The 26,493-nt window shown below is 40.1% G+C and overlaps 1 protein-coding gene across 1 annotated transcript in view; it reads left to right on the top strand.

Annotated features, from left to right (window-relative positions):
* The first annotated feature begins 1,501 nt into the window (after window positions 1-1,501).
* The window catches only part of DNAH5 (dynein axonemal heavy chain 5), a 200,715-nt gene continuing 175,723 nt past the window's right edge, over window positions 1,502-26,493 (top strand). The window contains exons 1-13 of the mRNA XM_059916759.1: window positions 1,502-1,510; window positions 1,772-1,906; window positions 5,172-5,256; window positions 7,537-7,697; window positions 9,773-9,994; window positions 12,522-12,659; window positions 13,437-13,613; window positions 14,559-14,672; window positions 15,406-15,513; window positions 17,874-17,996; window positions 18,668-18,883; window positions 22,064-22,171; window positions 25,982-26,067. Coding sequence (XP_059772742.1) covers window positions 1,502-1,510; window positions 1,772-1,906; window positions 5,172-5,256; window positions 7,537-7,697; window positions 9,773-9,994; window positions 12,522-12,659; window positions 13,437-13,613; window positions 14,559-14,672; window positions 15,406-15,513; window positions 17,874-17,996; window positions 18,668-18,883; window positions 22,064-22,171; window positions 25,982-26,067 — 1,682 coding nt within the window. The remainder of the gene's footprint in view (window positions 1,511-1,771; window positions 1,907-5,171; window positions 5,257-7,536; window positions 7,698-9,772; window positions 9,995-12,521; window positions 12,660-13,436; window positions 13,614-14,558; window positions 14,673-15,405; window positions 15,514-17,873; window positions 17,997-18,667; window positions 18,884-22,063; window positions 22,172-25,981; window positions 26,068-26,493) is intronic.

Raw genomic sequence — 26,493 nt, 5'->3', positions numbered from 1 at the left:
AGTTGCGGTGCGTGAGCTCAGTAGTTGTGGCTTGCGGGCTCTAGAGCGCAGGCTCGGTAGTTGTGGCACACGGGCTTAGTTGCTCCGTGGCATGTGGGATCTTCCCGGACCAGTGCTCGAACCCGTGTCCCCTGCATTGGCAGGCAGATTCTTATCCACTGCGCCACCAGGGAAGTCCCTCCAATCCACTTTTCACACTGCTTTCAGAATGACTGATGTTTTGATGCAGCACAGACAGCTAAACATCTTTCCTGATTTGAAACTCATCAGTGACTCTCCATGGACTTCAGATAATATTTATACTTTCTAACATGGCCCATAAGATATTTTATGGTCTGACTTTTTTTCTCATTTCCTATTATGCCTTTTTCTTTTTTTTTTTTTTGGACTCACTGCACGGCATGTGGGATCTTAGTTCCCCAACCAGGGATCAAACCTGTGCCCCCTGCAGTGGAAGCGTGGAGTCTTAATCACTGGACCACTAGGGAAGTCCCTCCTATTATGCCTTTCTAGTTATTTTCAGTTCAGCCATCCTGGCTGCCTTGTGGTTTCTAGACTTGCTAAGTTTTCTTATGTCTTTTGGCCTCTGCATGTGCAGAAATGCCTCTATCCCAGGGAGTGTGGCCAACTCTCCTTCAACTCGAGCTCAAGCCACCTCTTCCTGAAACTTTTCCTGTACCTCCACCCCTCCTCAGCCCTGGGCTAGATGGGGAATCCTCCCTTCAACTCCTTCTCTGAAGACCCATTAATGCCCCTGCATAAATCTGATGCCCCTGTAGCAACCATGATGCCATCCTCTCATATTTACATTTTCTGCTTACATTCTGCCAACCAGGCTATGAGTTTTTTTGAGGTCACTGGGTAGTGTTTACCTCTAGAGTGCTTGTACATATTTGAGGTTTAATGACTGTTGAATACAAGAAAGGATCCAGAGGGGCTACCTAGCAGGAGCTACTGGTCAGCATTAAAGATAATGCACTTGATTCAAAAAATGAACTGGAAGTTGAATATCCACCAATGGTAAAATGGTTGATTATGGTACATCCATACTGTTGAATATTTTGCAGCTATTACAGGAGTTGGAATGGTCTGTACTAAACTAAAAAGAAGTCTGTGATGTATTATTAAGGGAAAAATGCGTGAAAAAATTTTACACTATATATAAATATAAATGTGTATATGTGTTTGCATATGTTTGTATGAACAGAGCACATATGGAAAGATATGCTTCAAACGGCCAATGTTGGTTACAGTGGACTTGCTTTGTTATTGTAATTAACAGTCAACAGGTAAAAAGTAAGCAATGGTATTCAGAAATTAATTTCAAAACCAGATATGAACCTGTAGACAAACAAGAAACATAGGAGATAGTGTACAAGAATAAGTATTTCTTTAGCAGCCTAGGAAATGTTTACAAAAGTGGAGATCTTTTTGATTTTGGTGTGTGTCTGTTGAATGCTTATATATGCGTAAAATTAAGTCTGTAAAGATTTGGAACAAAATGTTAACGGTAATACTTTCTGGTTGGCAGATGATTTTTATTTCTACTTTTGGCTTATGTAATTTCAAAACAATGAGCACATCTTATTTTCATAATAGAAATAACATTATTTCTAAAAACAGAAGATAGTACATAAAAACTGGTACCATTAAGCTGTCTGTTATCTGAATACCCAAGAGTTGAAAAAGCAACAGTAGTATGAAATGATTACAAAATGAATGCATTTGAGAACAGCAGTTGCCACATAACATTTTTCTTCCCTTCTTGTAGCAAAGATTGAAGGAAGAGAAGGAAGCCAAGCGGGCTCGTCTGGATGGGAGACATGACTACTTATTTGCGATTGTAGCTGCCTGCGTGGACCTCAACAAAACTGAAGTGGAGGATGCCATTCTTGAGGGGAATCAGGTGCGATGCATTTGAGTTCTCACTGACTTGATTATGAAGGGCACAGCTGACGTTGTCCTATGGCAGGGTCTGTGCTGGGCCTTAGGGAAGTGTGTGTGTTTCAACATGCTCAGGACCCTATTCTGGCTTGGTGTGGGTGGTGGCAGAATGAGCTTGGGCTCTCCAGCTCTCCATGTTGAATGGGGTACTTAGAATTGACATTTGAGTTCTGAGATTCCTTTTTTTTTTTTTTTTTTTAAAATATTTATTTATTTATTTATTTATTTATGGCTGTGTTGGGTCTTCGTTTCTGTGCGAGGGCTTTCTCTAGTTGTGGCAAGCGGGGGCCCCTCCTCATCGCGGTGCGCGGGCCTCTTACTACTGCAGCCTCTCTTGCTGCGGAGCACAGGCTCCAGACGCACAGGCTCAGTAGTTGTGGCTCATGGGCCCAGCTGCTCCGCGGCATGTGGGATCCTCCCAGACCAGGGCTCGAACCCGTGTCCCCTGCATTGGCAGGCGGACTCTCAACCACTGCGCCACCAGGGAAGCCCGAGTTCTGAGATTCTGACAGTGATGTCTGTGTCTCTCTACATCCAGTGAAGCTGGGCTCAGGCATCGTTTTGGAACCTGAGGTTAGAGAACAGAATCTTGTCTCAGCTGCTGATTTATCTTGGCTTTTTTTTTTTTTTTTTTTTTTTTTTTTTTTTTTTTGAGTTTATCCTGTTCTAGCCTGGGAGATTGAACCGTGCCATACTTTTCTGGCTTTGACTTTGATTTGGCAGCTGAATCTGGTTTCTTTTGTTCCTGACCTGACTTCCATCTTCTGCCCTGATATCCCTCCAAAGCCTGGGGCGTGATTTAGTTGGTGGGGAAGACCAAAATACGGGAAGATACAGTTTCCTGGGCAGGGAGGAAGGCATACCAGGAGCTGTGATGTTTCCTGAAGTTTTTTTTTTTTAAACTTTTTAGGCGTTAAAAAAGAAATAAAGAGAAGAAAGGAAGGAAGCCTTTTTTGTTGACAGGGATGTCACATTGTTGATAACATTTTTTAGTGATAGGCTTGTAAATGTTTGACAACCAGCTTTGGGCAAGGGGAAGGAGGAAGGCACTAGTTTGAGCATTTCCTGATTCTGTGGTATAAATATTCACACCATGGCTGATTCCAAAATTACCAATATGATGTTACTAAACACTGAGTTGGGAAGAGTTGCGGTCAGTTGGCTGTCCCAAGCCTGTACGAGCCGCCTCTAGCCCTCTGCTGGCTTTATCCCTTCCTGCAGTGCCACTTGGGTAGGGTTAATTGGGGTCAGTGGACCAATTCAGGGTGGATAACACTAAAATAGTTAAACTACAGAATGAATCAGTTAGGCGAGGGAATGTCCTTTTTTTCCTTTCTCTCCTCCTTCTCATAGCTAACATTTATTGAATATTTACCATATGTCAGTCTCTGTTCTGATTTTTATCTATTATCCCATTTAATCTTCGTAATACCAGGAAGTAGATAAAATTATTCCCCCCAAATGGAGGCATAGAAGGAGACAAGTTCACACGGCTGATCCAGGCTTGGAGAGACATCTGGATTTGGGATAATGCAGGTGGAATAACTGAATAAAAGCTCTGAACTGTAGGAATCCCAAGTCACACTCTATGCGGTATTCAGGACCCAGGAATGTCAGGACCCCCGGAGGCTTAAAGACAACATCCTGTCTCAGACTTACTGAGCCTGAGGGTGAGGGGAGGGCGGGGAGGGAGTTTTAAGATTGACCTTGATGGAAGTAGCTCCCCCGTCACATTCTTGGCTTGAAATTTAATCTCAGTGAGTGCATCCTCTTCATCCCCATGGCATCCTCACTCAAGGAAATGTAAGCAGAGAAAGCAGGGCAACTTGCTTTTTCTTACAAATGGTGGTTTTATCTATAACATGGTAGAAACTGAAGGGGGCTTTTTTTTCACACTTGAATTTTCAGGCTATATTTTTTCTGTTGAAAATTTTTATTTTAAATTGTGGTAAAATACACATAAGATTTATCATCTTAATCATTTAAGTGTACAGTTCAGTAGTGTTAAGTACATTCATCTTGTGCAACCAATCTACAAAACTCTTTGCATCTTGCAAAACTGAAACTGTGTTCTTTAAACAACTCCCCATCCTCCCCTCTCCCAGCCTCTGGCAACCACCATTCTACTTTCTGTCTCTGTGAATTTGACTACTTTAGATGCATCATATAAGTGGAATCATACACTACTTGTCTTTTTGTGGCTGGTTTACTTCACTTAGCAAGATGTCCTCAAGGTTCATCCATGTAATAGCATAGGTCAGAATTTCTCTCCTTTTGAGGCTGAATACTACTCCATCATATGTACATACCACATTTTATTTATTTATTCATCTGTCAATGAACAGTTGGGCTGCTTCCACCTTTTGGCTACTGTGAATAATGCTGCTGTGAACGTGGGTGTGCAAATATCTCTTCAAGACCCTGCTTTCAATTCTTTTGGGTGTATACCTAGAAGTAGAATTGCTGGATCATATAATAATTCTATTTTTAATTTTCGGGGAAATGCCACACTGTTTTCCACAGCAGCTGTACCATTTCACAGTCCCACTGACAGTGCACAGGGTTTCAATCTCGCCGCATCTTCACCAACATTTGTTATTTTTTGGTTTATTGACAGTAGCCATCCCCATGGGTATGTAGATCTTATCATTTCTCTTCCCATTTGAATTCAAAATTGTGCTATTGACTGTTTTAAAGGAGTGCTCCCATTGGTAGCAGGCCAGCTGGCAGACCTCTAGATGTACAGCGAACCTCATGGGGGGGACTAAGTTGCCATAGGATGGAGTATTCCGTGATCATACGTGTTCTCATCATGGCGGCTTTCTGCAGTTATCGGAATTGAATGTTACTTATCTGTAGTGTGTTAGACCGGGTTTTGAAAGGTTTGTTCTCTCTTTCTGATCTGCAAATGGGTGAAAAATTAAACACTCATCAATATTTATGTCTGCCTTTAACAGCTCAGCACTTTAGGAAATCAGCCAATATGGAGAGACAGTCTTTTTCAAATGTGTGTATGCCGCAAATATTTTTATGCTTAATCAAAGCACTTCTGTGAATTTAGTCTTTATTATGGTAAGATATTTAGTCTTTCATGGTTTTATGTTAAAAAGATAGGATCCTTTCTGTATGGTTTGCTGAAGTCCTATGCAGATAAGAAAGATGATAGTAACTGCTGATTTAAACGTGGTTTCTGATTCAGTCATTACTTTGCCTTTCCTTTTTCCCAGATTGAAAGAATCGATCAGCTTTTTGCTGGTGGAGGTCTTCGTCACCTCATGTTTTACTATCAGGATGTGGAGGTAGCGGAAACAGGTATTTAAATTTGATGTGACATAACCCAGAAATGTGTTGTTAGATTGATCCAAGTATGGCATGAAGCAGGAGGCCACTGGGAGCACCGACCACTTTTACCTTGGGGGGTGGGAGAGGTGGGCAGTGGTGAGGTATGGGGGGTGAAGCCCAGTGCAACAGGTTCTGTTTTCACCCCAAGCAAAGGACAAATGGTGGTGGGTATGAAGCCTGGTTGTTCTAACTTGATTTGGGGTATTTTGTTTTCCTTTGCAGGCTGTGCTGGCAACTGGAGAATAATAAAATAATTTACATTTTGAGACTTCCCTTCCTTACATGTTAGCTCATTCTGTGCAGTTATGTTCTAGGACTGCTTTTGGGCATCTGCTTCTTTTCTGTTTCTTTTTAACTTAGGAATTGTTGCCAATAACAGTAGTTTTTTAGTTAAATATCATGTCATGTTCATTTTCTACTGACTGTGATTCAAAGGAATAATATTGAGCGACAAGTTTAGCCATTTTCACTTAAGAAAAACTTGCAAATCTTTATGTGGATTCAACTGGCATATCCCATTCTACTTTTATGTGAATTAATGCAATTTTAAAGCCAAACTAGGGACATAAACAAATATATTATGATTATATTAAAATCATATATAGGGTCAATCCCTTTATGACCTTTTGGAAGAAAAGGAAAATAGTTATCGCTCTTGGAATACAGTATGACCATGGTTTTTGTTTAAAAACTGAGGAAATTATGCATGCATAAGTGCCTGGCATTTTCCCAAAATTATCCATTTTATGTTTTGTGGTCAGAAAGGGCATTACATTTTGAGTGAAAAAATCAGAAGACAAAAATTTTAAATTATATCCCAGATTGCAAAACATAAGCTCAGGTGAATAAGTTCACCCATGAACTATGCGCTGGGTGAAGCTGGCCTTTGTGTGTCAATATTACATTGAGTAAGAAAGGTTCATGGGATGTAAACATAAATGCAAGCTTGTTTTTGTTTCCCACTCTCCCTTTAAACCTTTTCGGTAGGAGTAGCTTTTTTTCTGACCTTGAAATGAAATCCAGACAACCCCATGACCTTTTCTGGATATTCTTAGATAAAAAAAGTGCCCCTGGTTGTTTCCAATTACAAACACAGTCTCAATTCAGAAACTAAAAATATCCAGTTGATCAAAACTAGTTGATCTAAAGTTAAATCTTCTCTACTCTTGGCCCTCCCCCTTCCTTCCATCCCCCAACACCCTTGCAGCAGGGGCCTCTGACGGTCAATATTTGCAGTGGTAGAGGAGCATATGGGTCTCCTTTTCTCCCTCAACTTCTCCTTCCACCCCTTTTGCCCAATCATGTTAACCATAGTTTCTGACTGAGTCAGGCTTGAAGCAGGGCAGAGATTAGAGCTAAGAGGTAGCAGCAAAGTTTTTACTTGACTGGCACCTGTCGTGAGCTGAGTGGCCTGGCATTCTCTGGGCCTTGCTCACATGAGAAGACTGAGGCACAGAAAGATTAAGTAACTTGCTCCAGGTCATGTGGCTCGGAAGCTCAGCCCGAGATGGAAACCCTGGGAGACTGACTGCAGAGCCCACGTCACCCATCACTGTGCTGTCCTACCTCTACAGCAGCCTCCTGAGTCTAGCGATACTGAAGGGCCAGCTGGAGCAGGACAGCAGGAGGCGGAGGTCCTGGAGTTCTGTAGTCAGAACAGGTTTTTGATGTCGGCTCTGTTGGTGTGTGACTTGGAGCGGGTCACAGCTGCTCTCAGGGTTGTAGGGAGTTTTAATAATGTAGACACGGTACCAAGCAGAGGGCCTGACACAGGACACATGCCAATAGTTGCTGTCTCCTTCCTCACCCTTCCTCCCATGAATGATGACTTTTGTAGCTCCAGCAAGAATCTGCTCTGGACCAAACTCTCTTACTCCGGTTTCTTGCATTCCTGTTTTTTCCTGGAGCAACAGTTTTGAAATGAACCTGTGGTCTGCAATCGAGCAGATCCTTTTATTTACTTTTTATTATTTATTTATTTTATTGACGTATAATTGACTTACAATATTAGATTAGTTTCAGGTGTACAGTGCAGGGATTTGATATTTTTGCCCATCGTAAAATGATCACCATGATAAAGAAGATCCTTTTAGATCCCTTTAGGCCTCAGGCTAGAGATTGTCCAAGAGGTGGAGCTTCTAGGGCACGTGGCTGAGTCAACATATCAATATTTTAACAAGGAAACTTCATTCTAAGAGGCGACCACATGGAAATAGTATTAATGAAACTAAAATTCTTCTGCATTTTTAGGGCAACTTGGCTCTCCAGGAGGAATAAATCTTATTTCTGGAAAGATTAAAAAACCTAAGGTGTTCGTGACGGAGGGAAAAGATGTTGCTCTTACTGGGGTTTGTGTGTTCTTCATCAGGACCAACCCTTCCCGAGCCATCACCCCTGAGAACATTCATCAGGTAAGAGGCAACAGCAATCCTTTATCCCAAATTACCAAAAATCACGTAAATTCTACCAAAATAGCCCTTCCCATGGAAACAACCGTCGTATTCATTAAGTATTTAAAACTACTTTCAAAGAAATATTTTAAAAGCACTTAAAGCAAGCAATTAAGAGGACAGTTCCTTAAAATCTGTTGAGTAAGAGGACTTAATATTCAATTTATTAACAAAAATTGATATAACATTGTGTGTATCTGTGCGTGTGTGTAAAACAGTGAGGTCTTTCCTTTTAAAAAGAATTCCTCTACATCATTTACTTAATGGCATATTTCATACATTTAAAATAAGATTTATTACAGCGGATACACCCTTGAACAACACAGGTTTGAATTGTGTGGGTCCATTTATACATGGATTTTTTTCAGTAGTAAATGCTACAGTACTATATGGTCCATGGTTGAATCTGAGGATGCGAAACCAGGGATAAGAAACTGCGGATATGGAGGGCCGGCTCTACGTTACACCCAGATTTTCCAACTGCTCGTAGGGTGGGAGCCCGTAACCCCAGCATTACTCAAGGGTCTTCTGTATAACTTTATTTTTCTTTGCAAAATAAAATGCATCTGTACAAGTCTCCCCTGCCTTCAGTGGGTGCATTATCTGCTTGGAGCAAATAAACTGGTAAACATCTGGTATTCTACTTATTTCATGCTTTTATTTTTATTTATTTATTTTAAAATCTTTTTCAAAAATTATTTATTTATTTATTCATTTTGGCTGCGTTGGGTCTTCGTTGCTGCGCACGGGCTTTCTCTAGTTGCGGCGAGCGGAGGCTACTCCTCGTTGCCGTGCGCGGGCTTCTCATTGCGGTGGCTTCTCTTGTTGCGGAGCATGGGCTCTGGGCACACAGGCTTCAGTAGTTGTGGCTCGTGGGCTCAATAGTTATGGTGCACGGGCTTAGTTGCTCCGCGGCATGTGAGTTCTTCCTGGACCAGGGATCGAACCCATGTCCCCTGCATTGGCAGGCAGATTCTTAACCACTGTGCCACCAGGAGAGTCCCCATGCTTTTATTTTGATGATTGCAATTTAGAAGAGTATAAAGCTTATGTCTTAACTAGGTGTCAAAATAATAATTTACTGGATCGAGAGACAATATACAAACAGACCATCTACCAAGAGACTTTGACCAACAACCCGCAGCAATCTGCCCAGGAAATCAACCTCCCTTACCTGCAATAAACAACACAGGTAGCCAGACTGCTGTGTCAGCCTGGTAGGAAGCCAGCTAGGAAATGAATTAATAACTCCTCTAACAATTGGTCAAAATGTCCAGGACTTGATTCATGACTGCCAGCCTCAATTTTTGTCTGTACTTTCAACATACTTCCTTGGGGCCAACCAGAGAAGGCCAAATGTGCACCCCTAACCAATCACATAGGATGCCCCGCTTCTAGTGAGCCCACCTTCAACTTCCCCAGGCCAACAACCTCCCCTCAGGGCCCACCTGAGCCTCCCTTTTCTCCACTAAGAAGCTTTCCCACTCCCCTGCCTGCTTTTGAGTCTCTGCTGAAATGCAAGTGATGGTGGCCGACTCTCTTGCTATTGCAAGGAATCAATTCTTGCTCTGAATAAACAGCCTTTGCTTTTCTCATTTGGTTGGTCTTCATTTACTCCCATAGGATATTTGGTTAATGAACACCATCAGAAATGACTCAGTAGCTAGGTTGCAGTTGAAGATAATTTTTTTTTTTAATTTTTTAATTTTTAAAAAATTTATTTATTTTTGGCTGTGTTGGGTCTTCGTTTCTGTGCGAGGGCTTTCTCTAGTTGCGGCAAGTGGGGGCCACTGTTCATCACGCTGCACAGGCCTCTCACTATCGCGGCCTCTCTTGTTGCGGAGCACAAGCTCCAGACGCGCAGGCTCGGTAATTGTGGCTCACGGGCCTAGTTGCTCTGCGGCATGTGGGATCCTCCCAGACCAGGGCTCGAACCCGTGTCCCCCGCACCGGCAGGCAGACCCTCAACCACTGCGCCACCAGGGAAGCCCCTGAAGGTAATTTTTACCATGAAGGTTTTCCCGATTGTTTTGCAGGAGGTGAGCTTCAACATGCTTGACACTGCAGACGGGGGTTTGCTCAACAGTGTGAGACGTCTGCTGTCTGACATCTTCATTCCTGCTCTCAGGGCCACAAGCCACGGCTGGGGTGAGCTCGAGGGCCTTCCGGAGGCCTCCAGCCTTCAGCAGGAGTTCCTGGGCTCCCTGGAAGGCTTCGTGAGCGTCCTGGTCAGGGCACAGGAGAGTTTGAAGGAGAAGGTAAGAACAAATACGTTATTCCTTCAGAAATTATCTGATGGTGAACAAATCAATATGTAAGTGTGTAATACTTCTCTTAGAGGGTCTTGATTCCACTACTTGCAAATCTTGAAAATATTTTATGGGTGTTTTCATTGCCCCCTGAAGATGTGGTGGTGACTAGATTTAAATTACTATAATTTGGAGTGATGAGTGCATTAGGGGTTCCAAAGAAATGTTGGCCGCAGTGGAGGGTTTTACTCTGTCACGTCAGCTGTTGGACTGCAAAGAGAAGAGTATGAAGTGCTTCTGGTGTTGCTCTGCAGCCTAGAAGGAAAGGAATTTGGAGCCAGAGTGTGGTGTGTGTGTGTGTGTGTGTGTGTGTGTGTGGTGTGTGTGTGTGTGTGTGTGTGTGTGGTGTGTGTGTGTGTGTGTGTGGTGTGTGTGTGTGTGTGTGGTGTGTGTGTGTGTGTGTGTGTGTGTGGTGTGTGTGTGTGTGGTGTGTGTGTGTGGGGTGTGTGTGTGTGTGTGTGGTGTGTGTGGTGTGTGTGTGGTGTGTGTGTGTGGTGTGTGTGTGTGTGTGGTGTGTGTGTGTGTGTGTGGTGTGTGTGTGTGTGTGTGGTGTGTGTGTGTGTGGTGTGTGTGTGTGTGGTGTGTGTGTGTGGTGTGTGTGTGGTGTGTGTGTGTGGTGTGTGGGTGTGTGTGTGTGTGTGTGGTGTGTGTGTGTGTGTGTGTGTGGGTGTGTGTGTGTGTGGTGTGTGTGTGTGTGTGGTGTGTGTGTGTGTGTGTGGTGTGTGTGGTGTGTGTGTGTGTGGTGTGTGTGTGTGTGTGTGTGGTGTGTGTGTGGTGTGTGTGTGTGTGTGGTGTGTGTGGTGTGTGTGTGTGGTGTGTGTGTGTGTGTGGTGTGTGTGTGTGTGTGGTGTGTGTGTGTGTGGTGTGTGTGGTGTGTGTGTGTGGTGTGTGTGTGGTGTGTGTGGTGTGTGTGTGTGTGTGTGGTGTGTGTGTGTGGTGTGTGTGTGTGTGGTGTGTGTGGTGTGTGTGTGTGGTGTGTGTGTGTGTGGTGTGTGTGTGGTGTGTGTGTGTGTGGTGTGTGTGTGTGTCTGTGGTGTGTGTCTGTGGTGTGTGTGTGTGTGAGGGGGGTGGTTAGGGATAGGTGTGTGCTGGGAGAAGATGGGGGGGTGATGGTGGGTAGGGATGGGAGGCAGTCTTGAAGAGGAGGGAGAAGGAGAGACGAATGGACATATCTAGAGAGAGTGGGTTGGGTCCTGTGGTCCAGCCAGTGACCAAAAGGGCCTTTAAGAATCAGTTTGGCATTTGCGGGATTTAGCTTCAATAAAATTTGTGCCACCTACAGTAAACCTGTGTTAGTGATTACCTGGGGTAGACGGTGGTGGATACAAAACCATGATAGATGACAGCCCAGATCAGGCATGAGTGGGAGATAGAGAAATGGATCCCATGAGACCAATGGCAATGTAACGCTCACTGCTCTCCAGGGAATACTGAGACCTTTTGGGACCTATTGGGATGTTGGCAGGGAGGGATGCTATAGGCCTTCTAAAGGATGTGGGTTGGGAGAGTCGAGTAAATGTTATCCAGACAGGGGCAGGATGATTCCAGCTAACATCTGAGTTCTATTTGCAATTAACTACGATACAGGCCATCCTAAATGCGAGTCGAACCAAATTAAATAGTTGTTCTACTGAAAAGAGTAATGTTTTCATATGGTTCCACTTCATACTGTGGTAGAGGTTTTAAAGAATGTGGGATGGATCCTCACACAGGAGAGAGGCAGTGCCACTTCATGAAGCCTGGAAGCCTCTCCTGTAAAACCAAGGAGAGGTCAGGAGATGTGGCAGACGGAGGGTGCAGTGTCAGGAGTGAGGAGTGGGGGGCTGAGACCTGAATTTAGGGACTCCCAGGGCCAGGTGCACTCTTACCAGAAGGAAAATGTCCTTATCAAATATTGAGGTGTTTCTGGGTTCTGTGTGTTTAAAAATATCCTAGGTTTCTTTGTCAAGTCAAAATCCAACACACCTCTTTTCCTACCCCTCTCCACCCCGCCCTCCTGAAATGAATCTGTGTATTTGCCATTGCACTTGCTAACCATAAGGATTGACATGAACGTCTTTTCCTCTGGTTAGTTTCCAAAAAGAATGTGATAGATTAGAAATTACCCCTCCCCCCCAGTCAGTTTTTTTGAAGGCCCCCCACTTTCTTTGGTTTCATGAGTTGACTACTTAATTTCCAAGTTCCCTATCAATTCTCAAATTCTGTGATATTATGTCTCTCTCTCTCTAGTTCACTGTTTTTTTTTGTTTTTTTTGGGGTTTTTTTGACCCAAATTTTGACCTCAGAACCAGTCACCTCTACGGGTGTGCCCAATGCAATATGTCTTACTGTGTTTTCAAGGACATTTCTCAGGAAGCAGATTGTTTAGACTAGAGAGAATCCCCTTAAGATCCTTCTGGATCAGTCAGAAGTGTGTGTGTTTGTGTGTGTGTGTTAAAATAGCATCATCTGATTATTTAACTTTCATTTCAATTAGGTGAACCTTCAAAAGTGTGACATATTTGAACTGAAAACCCTGAAGGAACCTCTAGACTACTTGACTCTAGCTAATAACCCTGAGACTTTGGAAAAAATAGAAGGTTGTATGAAAGTATGGATCAAACAAACAGAGCAGGTAATTTTCAGAAACCAGACATCAGAAACTAGCTATCTGAACACTGACTAGTTCAGATGCCATGTTACTGAACAGCCAGTGGAAGAAGGTATGTCACATCCCGTTCCTATTTGCCTAAGTATTTTACCACAAGTCCCTAACAAGGTGAAAGGTTCAATGCAATTTTAATTTATAGTCATTAGTTAAGAGATAGTAAGAATTCTAGGAGATGAAAGTAAACAACTTTATATACTTATATAACTAAAAGACTGCACTTGGCCAATTTTTTTTCTGAAAGGTGTAAGTTACTTTGGAGAGAATCTCTGTAGAAGTACAAGAAGCTTTCTAATTCTGTGTGTCCTCCAAAACAAAGCGCAAGACTTAACCTTTAAAAAAATATTTTCAGAAAAGTCCCAAGTGAAGCTGGATGTTACATCAATAAGGAAGCATAATGGAAATTAACCAACTGAAGGCATGAGGGCTTTCCAAGGTTATATTTCTCTGAGGTTCTAAGTGAATAGCCAAGGAAACTTTCTGAGGTCATGTCCTCCAAAAGTTCATGAAAGCTCCTTAAACAAGTAGTTTTCAGTTAGAATGAGTCAACTAAATTTTTGTTGAAATTAAAAAAATGGATACATGTTAGGTTAGTAAAAGGCTGTCATTTGAAGTATGCAAATGAATAAAAATATATCACGATTCAGATAGCAGAATTTACTTCTTTCCTTATATTTTGCTTATGTATAACTTTTATATCTTCAGCCCTACTCACTGGTTCATGGACCTTCTGTGCATTTGCAGGTCCTTGCTGAAAACAATCAGCTACGGAAAGAAGCGGATGACCTTGGGCCCCGAGCAGAGTTGGAGTACTGGAAAAAAAGACTGTCTAAATTTAACTACCTGTTGGATCAGTTGAAGAGCCCAGATGTGAAGGCTGTGTTGGCAGTGCTTGCTGCTTCCAGGTCGAAACTTCTGAAGGTTGCTTTTTTGCTTTATGAAGTGGGAATGAAAATTCTCTATGCATATGTCATAGAGTAATTAGGAACAGAAAAATGTCATTCTACCTCTATGAAAACAACTTTAAGATTGGATTATACTGTCCTTTTATAATTTTGGATACTGTGGAAATTGCCTTTGAATGAAAGGTATTTGTTGGCTGGTGTACATGTATGTATATGTATTATTAGAGGGCATTGCAAGTCATTAAGATGTAACATAATAACATGATTATATATATATTATGAATTCAGACCAACGAGGAGTAGTAATAATGAAACCTTACCTTATCTTTTTTTTTTTTTTTTTTTTAACACTGGTGTATTTGTTTTATATCCCTGTGTAACAAGTTACCCCAACACTTAGCCACCTGAAACAACAAACATTATCTCATAGTCTGTGGGTCAGGGATTTGGGTGCAGCTTAGCTGGGAGCATCTGACTTGAGATCTATCCTGAGGTTGCACTCAGGGTGTTGGCTCATCTGAAGGCCTGACTGGGATCTGCTTCCAAGTTGCTTATGTGATTGTCGTGGGATTCAGTTCCTTGCTGGCTGTTGGCTGGAAGCTTCCTTCAGTTCTTTACCATAGACATGGGAGTGAGGTGCAAAATGGATTCAGCAGTCTGTGGAGGAGAAAGGGTGTAGGTTTAAATGGAGGTGCTGCCCTCTTGACGCTTTGTCCTAGTTATTGAATAGATGTCATAAGAGAAGGCCTGGAAGAGATACCTTTGAAAATTTTGTCAAAAAATTTAAATTGCTCTTCAGTGTGGCAATGCCCCCCACCCCTCTGGATTCAGTTTTATGTGAGATGCACAGGGCAGACTGAAAATCTGACCCATGGGACTTGTGATGACTTTTAGCAGCTGTTATAGTGGAATTTCCTCTATTAATAATTGCATTAAAATTTCTTTCCTGTATTGTGCTTAGACTTGGCGGGAGATGGATATTCGAATCACTGATGCAGCTAATGAAGCAAAGGACAATGTCAAATATCTGTACACACTTGAGAAATGCTGTGACCCCTTGTACAGTAGTGACCCTGTGAGTTAGAGATTTCTACCCCCTTGGTCTACTGATGACCCTTTCGCACTAACTGAATTGAGTGTGGAGTTTTGGTTCGTGAATATTTGTCTGTTGGAAAAGTCTTAGAAACTTCTTTTTATTCTTAAGAAAGTTATATATATATATATATATATATATATATATATATATATATATACATGTCTATTTCTGTGTCTCTCTCTATACATATATATATATATAATATTTATATCATGTATCTGTCTATCTAGCATCTATTTATCTATCCAGATAAGATGGACAGGACATGCAACGTTATATTTTAAAAACGTTTATTGCATATTCCATTTCCCATTAAATATTGCAGTTGACATCCTGGACTATACTCAAACAACTGTGGGAAGAGTTATTGGCTGATTTTTTTCTTCTTTTTTTTTTTATCTTTTAACTTTAGGATGTATACCTGTTTTTATTTATTACAAAATTAACTGTTAACACAACTTCCTTGTCCATAACAGAAAGTTAGTGTTTCTTGCATTGAAACAAAATTTGATTAACTGTGTATGACTAAATAATAAAAATAAAATTACCCCTCAATATATCCTATTTATCTAGAGTGATAGATAATATTTTAAAAATTTAAATAAAAATCTTTTACCTAAATTTTATTCTAATGAAGTAGGAAGGATTAGCCTATTGGAATGTTGCTGAGCTTGATATCTGTTTCCCTGAAAACTTTTGTGATGTTTTCCAGATGTCCATGATTGATGCCATTCCTGCACTTATAAATGCAATTAAAATGATCTATAGTATCTCTCATTACTATAACACCTCTGAGAAGATCACGTCCCTGTTTGTAAAGGTGAGTGCATAGCATAGAGTCCATGGTCACTTCGATTTCTTTGCCAAATGGTTAATTTTTTTTTTTCTTATAATTAGAAATTACCATGGGACTTCCCTGGCGGTCCAGTGGTTAAGAATCCACCTTCCAATGCGGGGGACGCAGGTTTGGTCCCTGGTCAGGGAACTAAGGTCCCACATGCTATGGGGCAACTAAGCCTGCACACTCTAGAGCCCGCAGGCCACAACTAGAGAGCCCTTGTGCCACAACTACCGAGCCTGCATGCCACAACTAGAGAGCAGCCTGCACACCACAACTAAGACCCAAGGCAGCCAAAAATAAATAAATAAATAAATAAATAAATATTAAAAAAAACCCCATAAATCTTTTTTTTTAAAAAAGAAATTACCACATTGGCGCAATCCAATGTCTATGTACCCTACAATTAAAAAAAAAAGCTTAATCTCTCAATAGAGAGAGGAGGCTGATTCTAGCAAATCATAAAACATTATTTCCCAAAGTAATTATTATAATAAATATTGTATTATTTATATAATAAAAATGAAAGAAAAGATTCTTTTTAGAATTTCTTTCCTTATTTAGCACATGATTTCTATCTATTGGGTAAATTTTAATTAAGAAAAACTATATTTAACTGGCTATCTTCAGTTTCATATTTTATGTGCCACTGTTCCAAATTTATTTGATGCCACAGTTGTTTATTTGGTGTTATTAGAACAGTAATCATGGTAATAAAAGCCACTTGCAACGTTCCAGTAATCCATAAAGCAATTATAATGATTCTGCCAAAAAACAACGATGTTTAAACCTTATGTCCTAACTCATAAGTGTTTATGGTTGCTTTTTTCCATTTTTGAACAGTCTCTAAGAAGTGAATGACTTTTTCATTACCAAGGCAAAAGTTTTAAATGTTGTATTAAAATAGAGGCATTTTCGGCTCATCAGGACTGTGTTGTGAATACTAATGCAGTAAGAGGCATGATTCTTCTTGGGAATAGGGACATCCAGCCTTGAGAGCTTGATGGGAAACTTCCTTCTGCTGTCGTACTCAGGTAGAAAGGAGGGGAATCCACAAGACCCTTTTCCAACTTCTTCACACATTAAAGTTACGTTGGGGTCAGGAGGGGTATTCCCTGAGAAGAAGACTCAAAAGTCAATTTGTGTTATTACTCCAGGTTTCATGCTTTTGCAAGGCTTGTTTTGGAACATAATTGTGAAACCACCATTTCTCTCATTTTCAAAAACCTTTGATTATGAAAAATTTGCAGCAGGTACAAAAGGAAAGAGAATTGTATGTACATGTACGTATCACCTAGATCATCAACTATCAACACATGGCCGATCTTGTTTCACCTAACCTTTGCACTGCAAATCCCAGACATCATGTCATTCCATACCTACAGTATAGACCTCTAGTTTTCCTTTTAATTTATTAAAAAATCACCAAAGGAATTCTGAAGTCTTTTTTTTTTTTTTTAAGTTTGGAGGGATAAATAAAATGTTGGCGGTTACACACATTATCTTTACTCTTTTCTCTGTTGCCTTCTGCTTTTGACATTTTTGCTACAGATCATGGTGGCATGAAATGATCAGGGTGGACAATTCGTTTCATGGCACTTGGAAACCGTGAGTTAGATTTTAGAGCAGGCTGCCGAAGAAGGAGACGGGGGGAAGCTCTTGACAGCTTTTAGGTAGGGAAGTGAATCCCTTCTTGGTTGGTCAAGATGTTCATCCTGCATTAACACAGGGGTCTGAATTGGCAATTTTCTGTAGTGCTTCCAGCTCTGTGATTTTACAAATGATTTTGATAATAGATGTGTAGAACTTAAAAAGTTGAACAAATAGAAGCAGGGAGTAAAATGGTGGTTGCCAGGGTCTGGGGGAGTGTGGAACATGAGGAGATGTTGGTTAAAGGCTACAAACTTTGAGTTATAAGGTGACTGAGTTCTGGGATCTAATGTACAGCATGGTGACTATGGCTAATACTGTACTGTACAGTTGAAAATTGCTAAGAGAGCATATCTTAAGTTTTCTCAACACACACACACAATGGTAATTATATGAAGTGTTGGATGTGTTAATACTTGATTTTGCTAATCATTTCATTATGTATATGTATATCAGGCCTCACATTGTACACCTTAAATATATACAATTTTTGTTCGTCAATTATACCTCAGTAAAGTTGGAAAAAAAGAGGGTTAGCGCTTGATCATAGTTGTGATGGAAAAACAATAAATCCAAAGATTTATTTTACAGATTTTACACTCTGAGAGGTAGGAGAGCTAAGGACCCTCTAGCCCAATTTATCCTTGATGGCTGTTTAATGTACTTGACATCATTTTATTGGAAAATTCCAGGTGACCAATCAGATGATATCTGCATGTAAAGCCTATATTACCAACAATGGAACTGCTTCGATCTGGAGCCAGCCACAGGATGTTGCTGTGGAAAAAATACTATCTGCAATTAAACTTAAGCAGGTAACGGTGAACTTGATAATATATTTAGACTTTTAATTATTTTTACATTGTTTTTTGCCAATGCATCTTAAATCATTTAGCAGTTATCATATTAGTGGTTGCTAAAAAGAATGGTAATCTTTTACTGTTAAGAAAACTTGAATGTTAATACATCAGTCCCCCACATTTGTTCACTTACTTTACCCTTTTTGGGGGCCTGCTATGTCCCAACACCACACTAAGTACTAGAGATACAAAGATGAAGTAGTTTTCCTTAAGCTTCTTGTAGACGAACGGAGAGATACACAAAGAGTTAGGCTTCTACTAACACAGTGTTACCCAGGGGGAAAGGCTGCATCTTTGAGTCACCTTATGAATAATTAGGAGTTTGAACTTCCCTGGTGGTCCAGTGGTTAAGACTCCACGCTTCCAATGCAGGGTGCGTGGGTTTGATCTCTGGTCAGGGAAGTTCCTCATGCCACGTGGCCAAAAAGAAAAAAAAAAAATTAGGAGTTTGCTAGGTTGGGGGATGGGAAAAGATGACATCCCAGGCTGATGAAGGAGTAGCTACAGAGGCATGAAACTGAAAGGTTTTGTAATTCCACCCTAAATTTGCTGTCGCTTTCACTTAAGAGAATAAGGTTGATATCTTTGTTGTGTTCCCTTTCTTGTATTTTGGTTTTTACTTTAAGGAATACCAGCACTGCTTTCACGAGGCCAAACAAAAGCTTAAACGAGATCCAAATGAAAAACAATTTGAATTCAGTGAGATGTATATTTTTGGAAAATTTGAAACTTTCCACAGACGTCTTGCCAAGATAATGGACATCTTTACAACCTTCAAGACGTATTCAGTCCTACAAGATTCTAAGATTGAAGGGCTGGAAAACATGGTCACTAAATACCAGGTACTGTATTTCAAAACTAAATTTGCTACCCTTATCCATAATAAAACTTTAATGTTGTATGCAAATGACTGTATTTAGAAAGCTTTAAATAATCAGTCTCTGATGTAAAAGATAAGCTCATGGCCCTTAAACAATAAAGAAGTTAAATCTATTTGAGAATTGTGTAATGGTGCTAATATATTCTTTTCAGGTATGTGATTATGAGAATGACTTCCCTATAGCCTAAAATTAATCATCATTAGCAAAAGCGTTTTCATTAGCACAAGAAAAATGTTTAAATATAACTTATTATTTCATTTATTCATGCAAGAAATATTTAATCAAGCATATACTGTGTGTCAGGCTCTCGTTGACACTGAGTTCTGAGTGGTCTCTGATTATATCTGCAGTTAAGCATTTTATATGGACTCATGTTAAAAAAAATAATAGGGATTGGATTTTATTTTAGCTCTACTATTCTTAATTATTTTGACTTTTGACAGCTTTATCTTGTAAGGATATATGTGTAACTAATCTTAGTTTTTAAAGTGGGCACAGGGATCTAATAATGTTTTGAAGATTTTTAAAAAACAATTTACAAACACGATGTGCTTTACATTCTTAATGTGGATATAGTCAGTTTTTTCTTGTTTGGGGACAGTGGCGCTAAACCTTAATTTTTTTTTTGTACTTGAATTTGAAAAGGATCATATAATTTACTGTCACTCATTGATTTTTCTACTCTAACAGTTTAGGTCGATATAAGGAATCTTTTCATTTCCTGAGTATATCAGATTTGGGGAGAGAAAAAGAAAAAACCTTTTCTATACAGTGGGAAATATTTTAGGTGAGCTGTATGTAATCTGCAAGGTGGATAATCTATTCTTTGAAACTGACAGTTCTGCAAGACAAAGATGGAATATGTCCATTTATTTTTCAGTTTGGAATCTAGTTAGTTTTTATTCTTAATGAAAAAATAACTTTGGAGTATATTTCAAAGTTTATTTTTGAAGGAGAAGTTGAACGGTACATCTAAATGCAGATAAAGACTATTCTAACCTGATAAAAATACTGGGAAGAAAAATTGCTTTCAAAATCTAAAGTGAAATACTGATGAAAATGGATGTACCAGAAGGTAGTGAGGTAGAATGTAGATGGTTCATGAACGTGTAAGGTGAGGTTTTCGTGTATTAGAACCAATGTGAGAAGCTCAAAGTGGGGCCATGGAAATGAAGCTCAGGCTGCTTGTGTGGGTTCAGGGCCCTGGCCACCCCTCTGGGCTCCTCCCCTGCCCCTCTTCTCCTCATTCAAAGTACTCCAGACACAGGACAGGTCACTTCAGCCCACCTTAGGGCTTGCAGACCCTTTTTTCTGGAAAGTTCTGCCTCTGAATCATCACACGGTTATTTCCTCCTTGGCCTCTAGATCTTGATTTAAATGACCCTCTCAGTTAAGTTTTCCTTGAGCTCTGTTTCACCTCAGTCACTCTGTGTTACTTATTTTATCACTGTCTGCAATTATCCTGTTCATTTATTTGTGACTTACATAGATTCCCACTCTCTCTCCCCAACCTAGGATGTAAATTCCCGAGGGCAGGGATGTTTCTTTGTTCTGTTCATTTCTGTATCTTCCGAGTTTGCTGGCATATAATAGGTGTGCAATAAATATTTGTCAAATAAATGATTTAGTAGATTGAGTTTGATTAGTTGGTTTAAAGGTCATGATTAATCAGCTTATTTACTTAATACTCTTAAGTGACCGTTAAATCCAATCACAGAGCAGAATTTTCTAAGGGCCGCAAATCTTTTAAAATATCACCTTAAAATGTAGGAATGTAGCTTTTCCATACTTCTTTTACACATTTCCTGTAACATGATGGGTAGCATTATAACATTATATATATACAATTTCTGAATAGACCTAATTTTGTAGTTATATGTCATGAAAGAGTAGGTTGTTTTAACTTGTAAACTTGATTCAAGAAGTTATGCAGCTTATACACTCTTGTCTATTGAGAGATTTGAGTTGATGTTTAAATGGAAATATCTTTGAAGAAGCATTTGTGGAAGCTGGCCCAACATTCTTCATAAAGATTATATGCCTGTGTCAACAGTGTGGGCACCCGAGTTTGAGAACGGCTTAGTACCTGGTTAAGAATGATCACAGAGAATTAGAGCTCATTATTCAGAGCAAACGAAACTTTGGATAATAGTATTTTCAAGAAGATGAGTTACCTAATTTGCACTGTTATAGTCACAGACTGCAGCTTTGGAGGAAACAATTAATTCTAGAGATTCTTTAAATAGTAGATTATGGTTTGATATTTTATTTAGGACATTTGAGGCTTGGAAGATAATTTTTCATCTGTAGATGTTATAACTGTGTTCTTCCTAAGTTGTTTGTATTCTGTTAAAGTCTTATTTATTTTCTGAGAAGACAAACTTTTCAATGAAAAATATTTTAGTAAATTCTACTTTGGGCTTGCTTGCTTCCTTCCTTCCTTCCTTCCTCCCTCCCTCCCTCCCTCCCTCCCTTCCTTTCTTTCGGCTGCGTCAGGTCTTAGTTGCACGTGGGATCTTCGTTGAGGCATGCGGGATCTTCCCTTGCGGCGCACGGGCTTCTCTCTAGTTGTGGTGTGCGGGTTTTCTCTTTCTCTAATTGTGGCGTGCAGGCTCCAGGGTGCATGGGCTCTGTAGTTGTGGCATGCAGGCTCTCTAGCTGAGGCGCGTGAGCTCAGTAGTTGTGGCATGAGGGCTTAGTGGCTTCGCGGCATGTGGGATCTTAGTTCCCCGCCAGGGATCGAACCTGCGTCCCCTGCATTGCAAGGTGGATTCTTTACCACTGGGCCACTAGGGAAGTTCCCTGGACTTCTTTTTTTTTTTATTACTTCCAATGTAATTTGTAAGAAATTTTTAGACAGAACATCTTTCCTACTTTTCAGGTGAGGTTTTTATTTGATATTTTTCTTCAGAAATACATAAAGTCTCATGAAAATGCTTTCCAAATGATATATTTGAATGCATTAGGCAGTATTATACTACCTGTAATATACATGAAGCAATGAGAATAATTAAAGAAATAAGGCTCCTCTTAAGTTGATTTTTGGGGAATGATTGCACAGGTTCTATATTTAAAGGTCATATTTACCTAAGTAATGCAAGAATATTGAAATATTGTCTTAATTCTTTCATAACATTTCAGGGTATTGTTGCCACCATAAAGAAAAAGGAATATAATTTCTTAGACCAGCGGAAAATGGATTTTGAGCAGGATTATGAAGAGTTTTGCAAGCAGACTAATGACCTTCATGTAGGTTGGGTAATGAAGCTCCTGTTGACAGTCTGGTGTTTATTTTTTCCGTTCTGTGTAATGCTGCTTATCATTACCCATTCAGAAGGGAGAGGCATCTTCATCATGGAGGTGACCGATAGCAAGCTTGGCCTGCATTTTGTGATTTCAGATTAATGACTGAAGGCTCTTTTTCATGGATTAAAGGGTCATAAATATAGCTTTGGGTAATGATCTGTGATCACAGACTTCTGCATATGTTCCATCTTAGATCTTAGAAAATTAACTTTTATCTTCTGTTGAAACATAGTGTTATTAGAATGTAGAAATTTGTTTCCATTTGTTTGTTACTTTAGCAATGATTATGGCCAGAGGTAGCTTGAGCAAATAAATGATCAGCAATGTCTGACAGATCTCAAAGGCAGGGTTACAGCTGGCCTTGAAACAGTGGTACCAGGACCGGCTCAGCACCTGAACCCCTCTTGGTCTCGAAGCCCCATTCTCTCTTCCTCCTCCTGTCCCTCCTCCCACCCCCAGACCAGCCCACAGGAGCAGCGTATGGCCATCAGCGGCTTCTGAGAACATATCGTGGAACCAGCCCCATCTCCAAATTCCTAAGGAAAAGGTTGGGTTAGCCAATTCTAATGTGGTGCCTTGCCCTGGACCTGTTAACTGTGGGGTCATATGGTAAAAGCAGAGGGGATGAGAGCCACTTGTGTGGTTGGGAGTGTTTATTATCAGATGAGGAGAACCAGGGAGGGTAAGATTGGGAGACCACCTAATAGGTGTCCACCATAATCAACACGCAGACTTCTTTCCATCCCAGTGAGATCTAAAGTGTGCACCTTTCTGATTATTAAAGGAAAATGGTCATTCTGTTTCTTCTTTTCCAGAATTTTTGGTTTGAAATAAATGTATACACTTCAAGGGAAAAAGAGCTCCAAAGCATTTCTGGAGGAATGAGTTCAGTGTAGGATTCATAAAAAAACTAGCTAATTCTATGTGTCAGGTCTGTTCTAAGCACTTTATAGATGTTAATTAATTTAATACTCGCAATAATCTGATAAAGTGGGTGCTCTTATTACCCTCTTTTTGGAGAGGAGGAGACTGAGGCACAATGAGGTTAAGTGACTTGCCCAAAGTCAGAGATGACAAGTGGTAGGCCGTCTGGCTCTAGGATTCAAGTTTTAAACCATTATGCTATAAGACACGTTTCAGGTGATGGGAAGATAGATTGCCCGTAATAATTTAAGCACTGATCTCTTTTGGGGGCCGATTCAGACGTAAGGAGTGTGGATCTTGATCTCTTGTTGATGGGCGGTGGCAGATCCTGAGTCTGTGCTCCGCGGTCAGTGTTTATTTGTCAAATCTTCATTTGTGTGTCCTAGCAGTTTCTGATCACATGGTACTTCAGTAGTTTGTATGTGGGATATAGGTAGATGGTGAACACCTTGAGGGCAGGAATTGTGTTCATTCCTATTTATGTCTCCAAGGCCTAGGGGATAGGACCTTATGTAACTGGAGAGCACAGAATGTTTGCTGAATTAGTGTATGAGTTGCGAAATAATAAGGAGTAGACTGCTAAGTGAAATAAGTCAAGCGGAGAAAGACAAATACTGTGTGATATCACTTATATATAGGGAATCCAAAAAAATACAACAAATTAGTGAATATAACAAAGGAGAAGCAGACTCACAGAAATAGAGAACAAATTAGTGGTTACCAGTGGGGAGAGGGAAGGGGGGAGGGGCAATATAGGGGTAGGGGACTAAGAGGTATAAACTATTAGGTATAAAATAAGCTACAAGGATATATTGTTCAACATGGGGAATATAGCCAATATTTTATAATAACTATAAATGGAGTATAACCTTAAAAAAATCACATCCCAGTCCCACATATATCAGGGGCATCAGATCTGAAAAAAAGCACAGGTTTTACTTTAAATGGAACATAAACGAAATGACCCAATAAAATGTTTGTTTTAAGAAAAAAATGGAAAAGAAAGATAATTACTGATAAGGTAACAAAAAAATAAGAACTAGATTTATTGCAATTAAACATGCATTTACTGTACATTATTTATGTATTAGACTTCTATGCTGTAGCTTATGGATACAGAAATAAATCAAGCTGATTTGCCCACAAAAATCACATCAGACGTGATATGATTGAAATATAAGTACATATATGTTAGAACAGAGTAATGAATATATTATTTAAAAAGGGCAAATAGTGGCTAAAATGGCTAATTATAAAAGTATAATATTCTGATATTGTACTGGGAAGTAAGGATTCAAAGAAAAGTTGACATATTCCAAAGAGGTTCTAAAGAAACTTATATAGAGAACAGACCTGCAAAACGTTACATAGACTCTGAGAATTGCTACCACCCATAAGGTAGGGTGTGAACCTAGGAGAAAAACAGTTCCGTACTGTTGCTTGACGGGGATTAGGAAAGGTTCCAGAGAGGAGGCCATGCTTGGTGTGAGAACACGATTTCTGTTTTCCAAGTAAACGGAGCGGAAATGAGAGTAATGGGGAGACCGTTTCAAGACTGTGCCACTTTTTATCATACTGAGAATATAATGTTATAAATGTCTTAAAGGCTGGTTTTAAAGCACTAGTTATAGACATTAGTTCCTATTCTTCTTGATTTTTTTTTTAATTGAACACTTTTATTCATTTTGTCTTCCATCTCAAAAATGGTCCACTTCTCTCTTTGGCTTGCTGACCAATTTTCCTCTGACTTCTTTTTCCCTTTCTCCATCCACTTTCTCTTAACTAACCTTTCTACACTCTCTCCTTTAAATAGTTCACGCACTGTCATGAATTCAGCCTTTGTTTCTGTAAAACTGGGGGGCGTATACTGACCTTCCCATGACTCTGGATGTAGTGAGCGGGGGTGATGAGTCTTGGAGATGGAATGGAGAAAACCAGTAACTGTGGCATCTCCAAGATGTGAGACTGGAGGGTGTGTGTGTGGGAGCGTGAGATATACTGTACATGAGTGATTTGGAGCAGGGTTGTGTCCAGGGATCTGCTGTCAAGGGCATCAGGGCCTGGGATCCTGTCCAGATTTCGGGCTCATGCTTATACTAATATCAAAGAGAGGCAGTGCGTGGGCCATTGGAAATCTAGAAGGATATTGTCTCCAGTGGGCAAAGTAAGGCACTGTTTAGTAAAGGACCATTGTTTGAGGTGGCAAGCCGCCTTAGGGAAAACTGAGTAGGGCCTGAGAGCCCAGAACTAAGAGGACTAGAAGATTCCACACCAGACTCCAAAAGACTGAAAGAATGGACCTAAGGCTCAGAGAGAAAAGAAGACTAAATTGAGGTCTTAGGTGTTCACGAAGAGCTCAGTGTAGGCCTTTGTGAAGCCATAAGTTAGAAAAGCAAGGAAACCAGGTGCAAGTTTTAGGGCTCAGTAAAGATTTACTGTGTCCCAAGTTCTGTATAGTTTATACTCGGATATTTTTATGTCGTGAAAAAATTTGAGTGTTTATTTAGATAGGCTAACTGTACAGTTCTTCAGTGCAAGAAGATTTCTTGATCCTAAGATGTGATGTTTGTGGAAGAAATATCTGGTCCAGTATCCCTGGGGCCTGCCATGGCACCAAACCCCATGACTGCTCTGGCCTTCAAGTCCCTCTTTGTTCTGGCGTCTGGACATTTATCTTTCTTTAAGCTTAGATGCGTATTATATTCTCTGTTATATTTTGTCCTATATTGTATGTGTTTGCAGAGATGGGGAGCTCTTTTATCTTGTTGCTAAGTAGAATTTTTTGCAATGCTAATTCATTGTTCATAATCAGACTTTATTCTGTTTTAGAATGATTTGCAGAAGTTCATGGATGTTACGTTTGAAAAGATTAAAAACACAAATCAAGCTCTAAGTATGTTAAAGAAATTTGAAAGGTAAAAATTTGAAAGACTTTTCTAAGTTCTATTTTCTAAATTGGGGTAATATGAACATGGTTTAATTTACGTTATTATTGCTAGTATTATTTCATATTCTAGTGGGAAGGAAATCCTCTCTTGGCAATCTGAATAACAAGGCCACAGTTTTAAAGTTCTTCAGAGGATTAAGAGTTTGTTTTATTTCCTCTCAGCTTTGAAGTACCTTGTGACTGCCTATCATAATATCACTTAATGTTTAAGTAATTTGAAGAAACTCTTACCAAAAGTTTTGACTAGGTTTTAAGCATTGATACTATTTAAAAAAAACAAAAAACACTCTAGGGAATTCCCTGGTGGTCCAGTGGTTAGGACTTTGCACTCTCATTGCCGAGGGCCTGGGTTCACTCCCTGGTCAGGGAACTAAGATCCCATAAACCAAAAAAA

Source organism: Balaenoptera ricei, chromosome 3 (genome assembly GCF_028023285.1).
Source record: "Balaenoptera ricei isolate mBalRic1 chromosome 3, mBalRic1.hap2, whole genome shotgun sequence".
Classification (NCBI taxonomy): domain Eukaryota; kingdom Metazoa; phylum Chordata; class Mammalia; order Artiodactyla; family Balaenopteridae; genus Balaenoptera; species Balaenoptera ricei.
The sequence above is the reverse complement of the archived record's forward strand: the minus strand, read 5'-3'. Positions and strand labels throughout refer to the sequence as shown.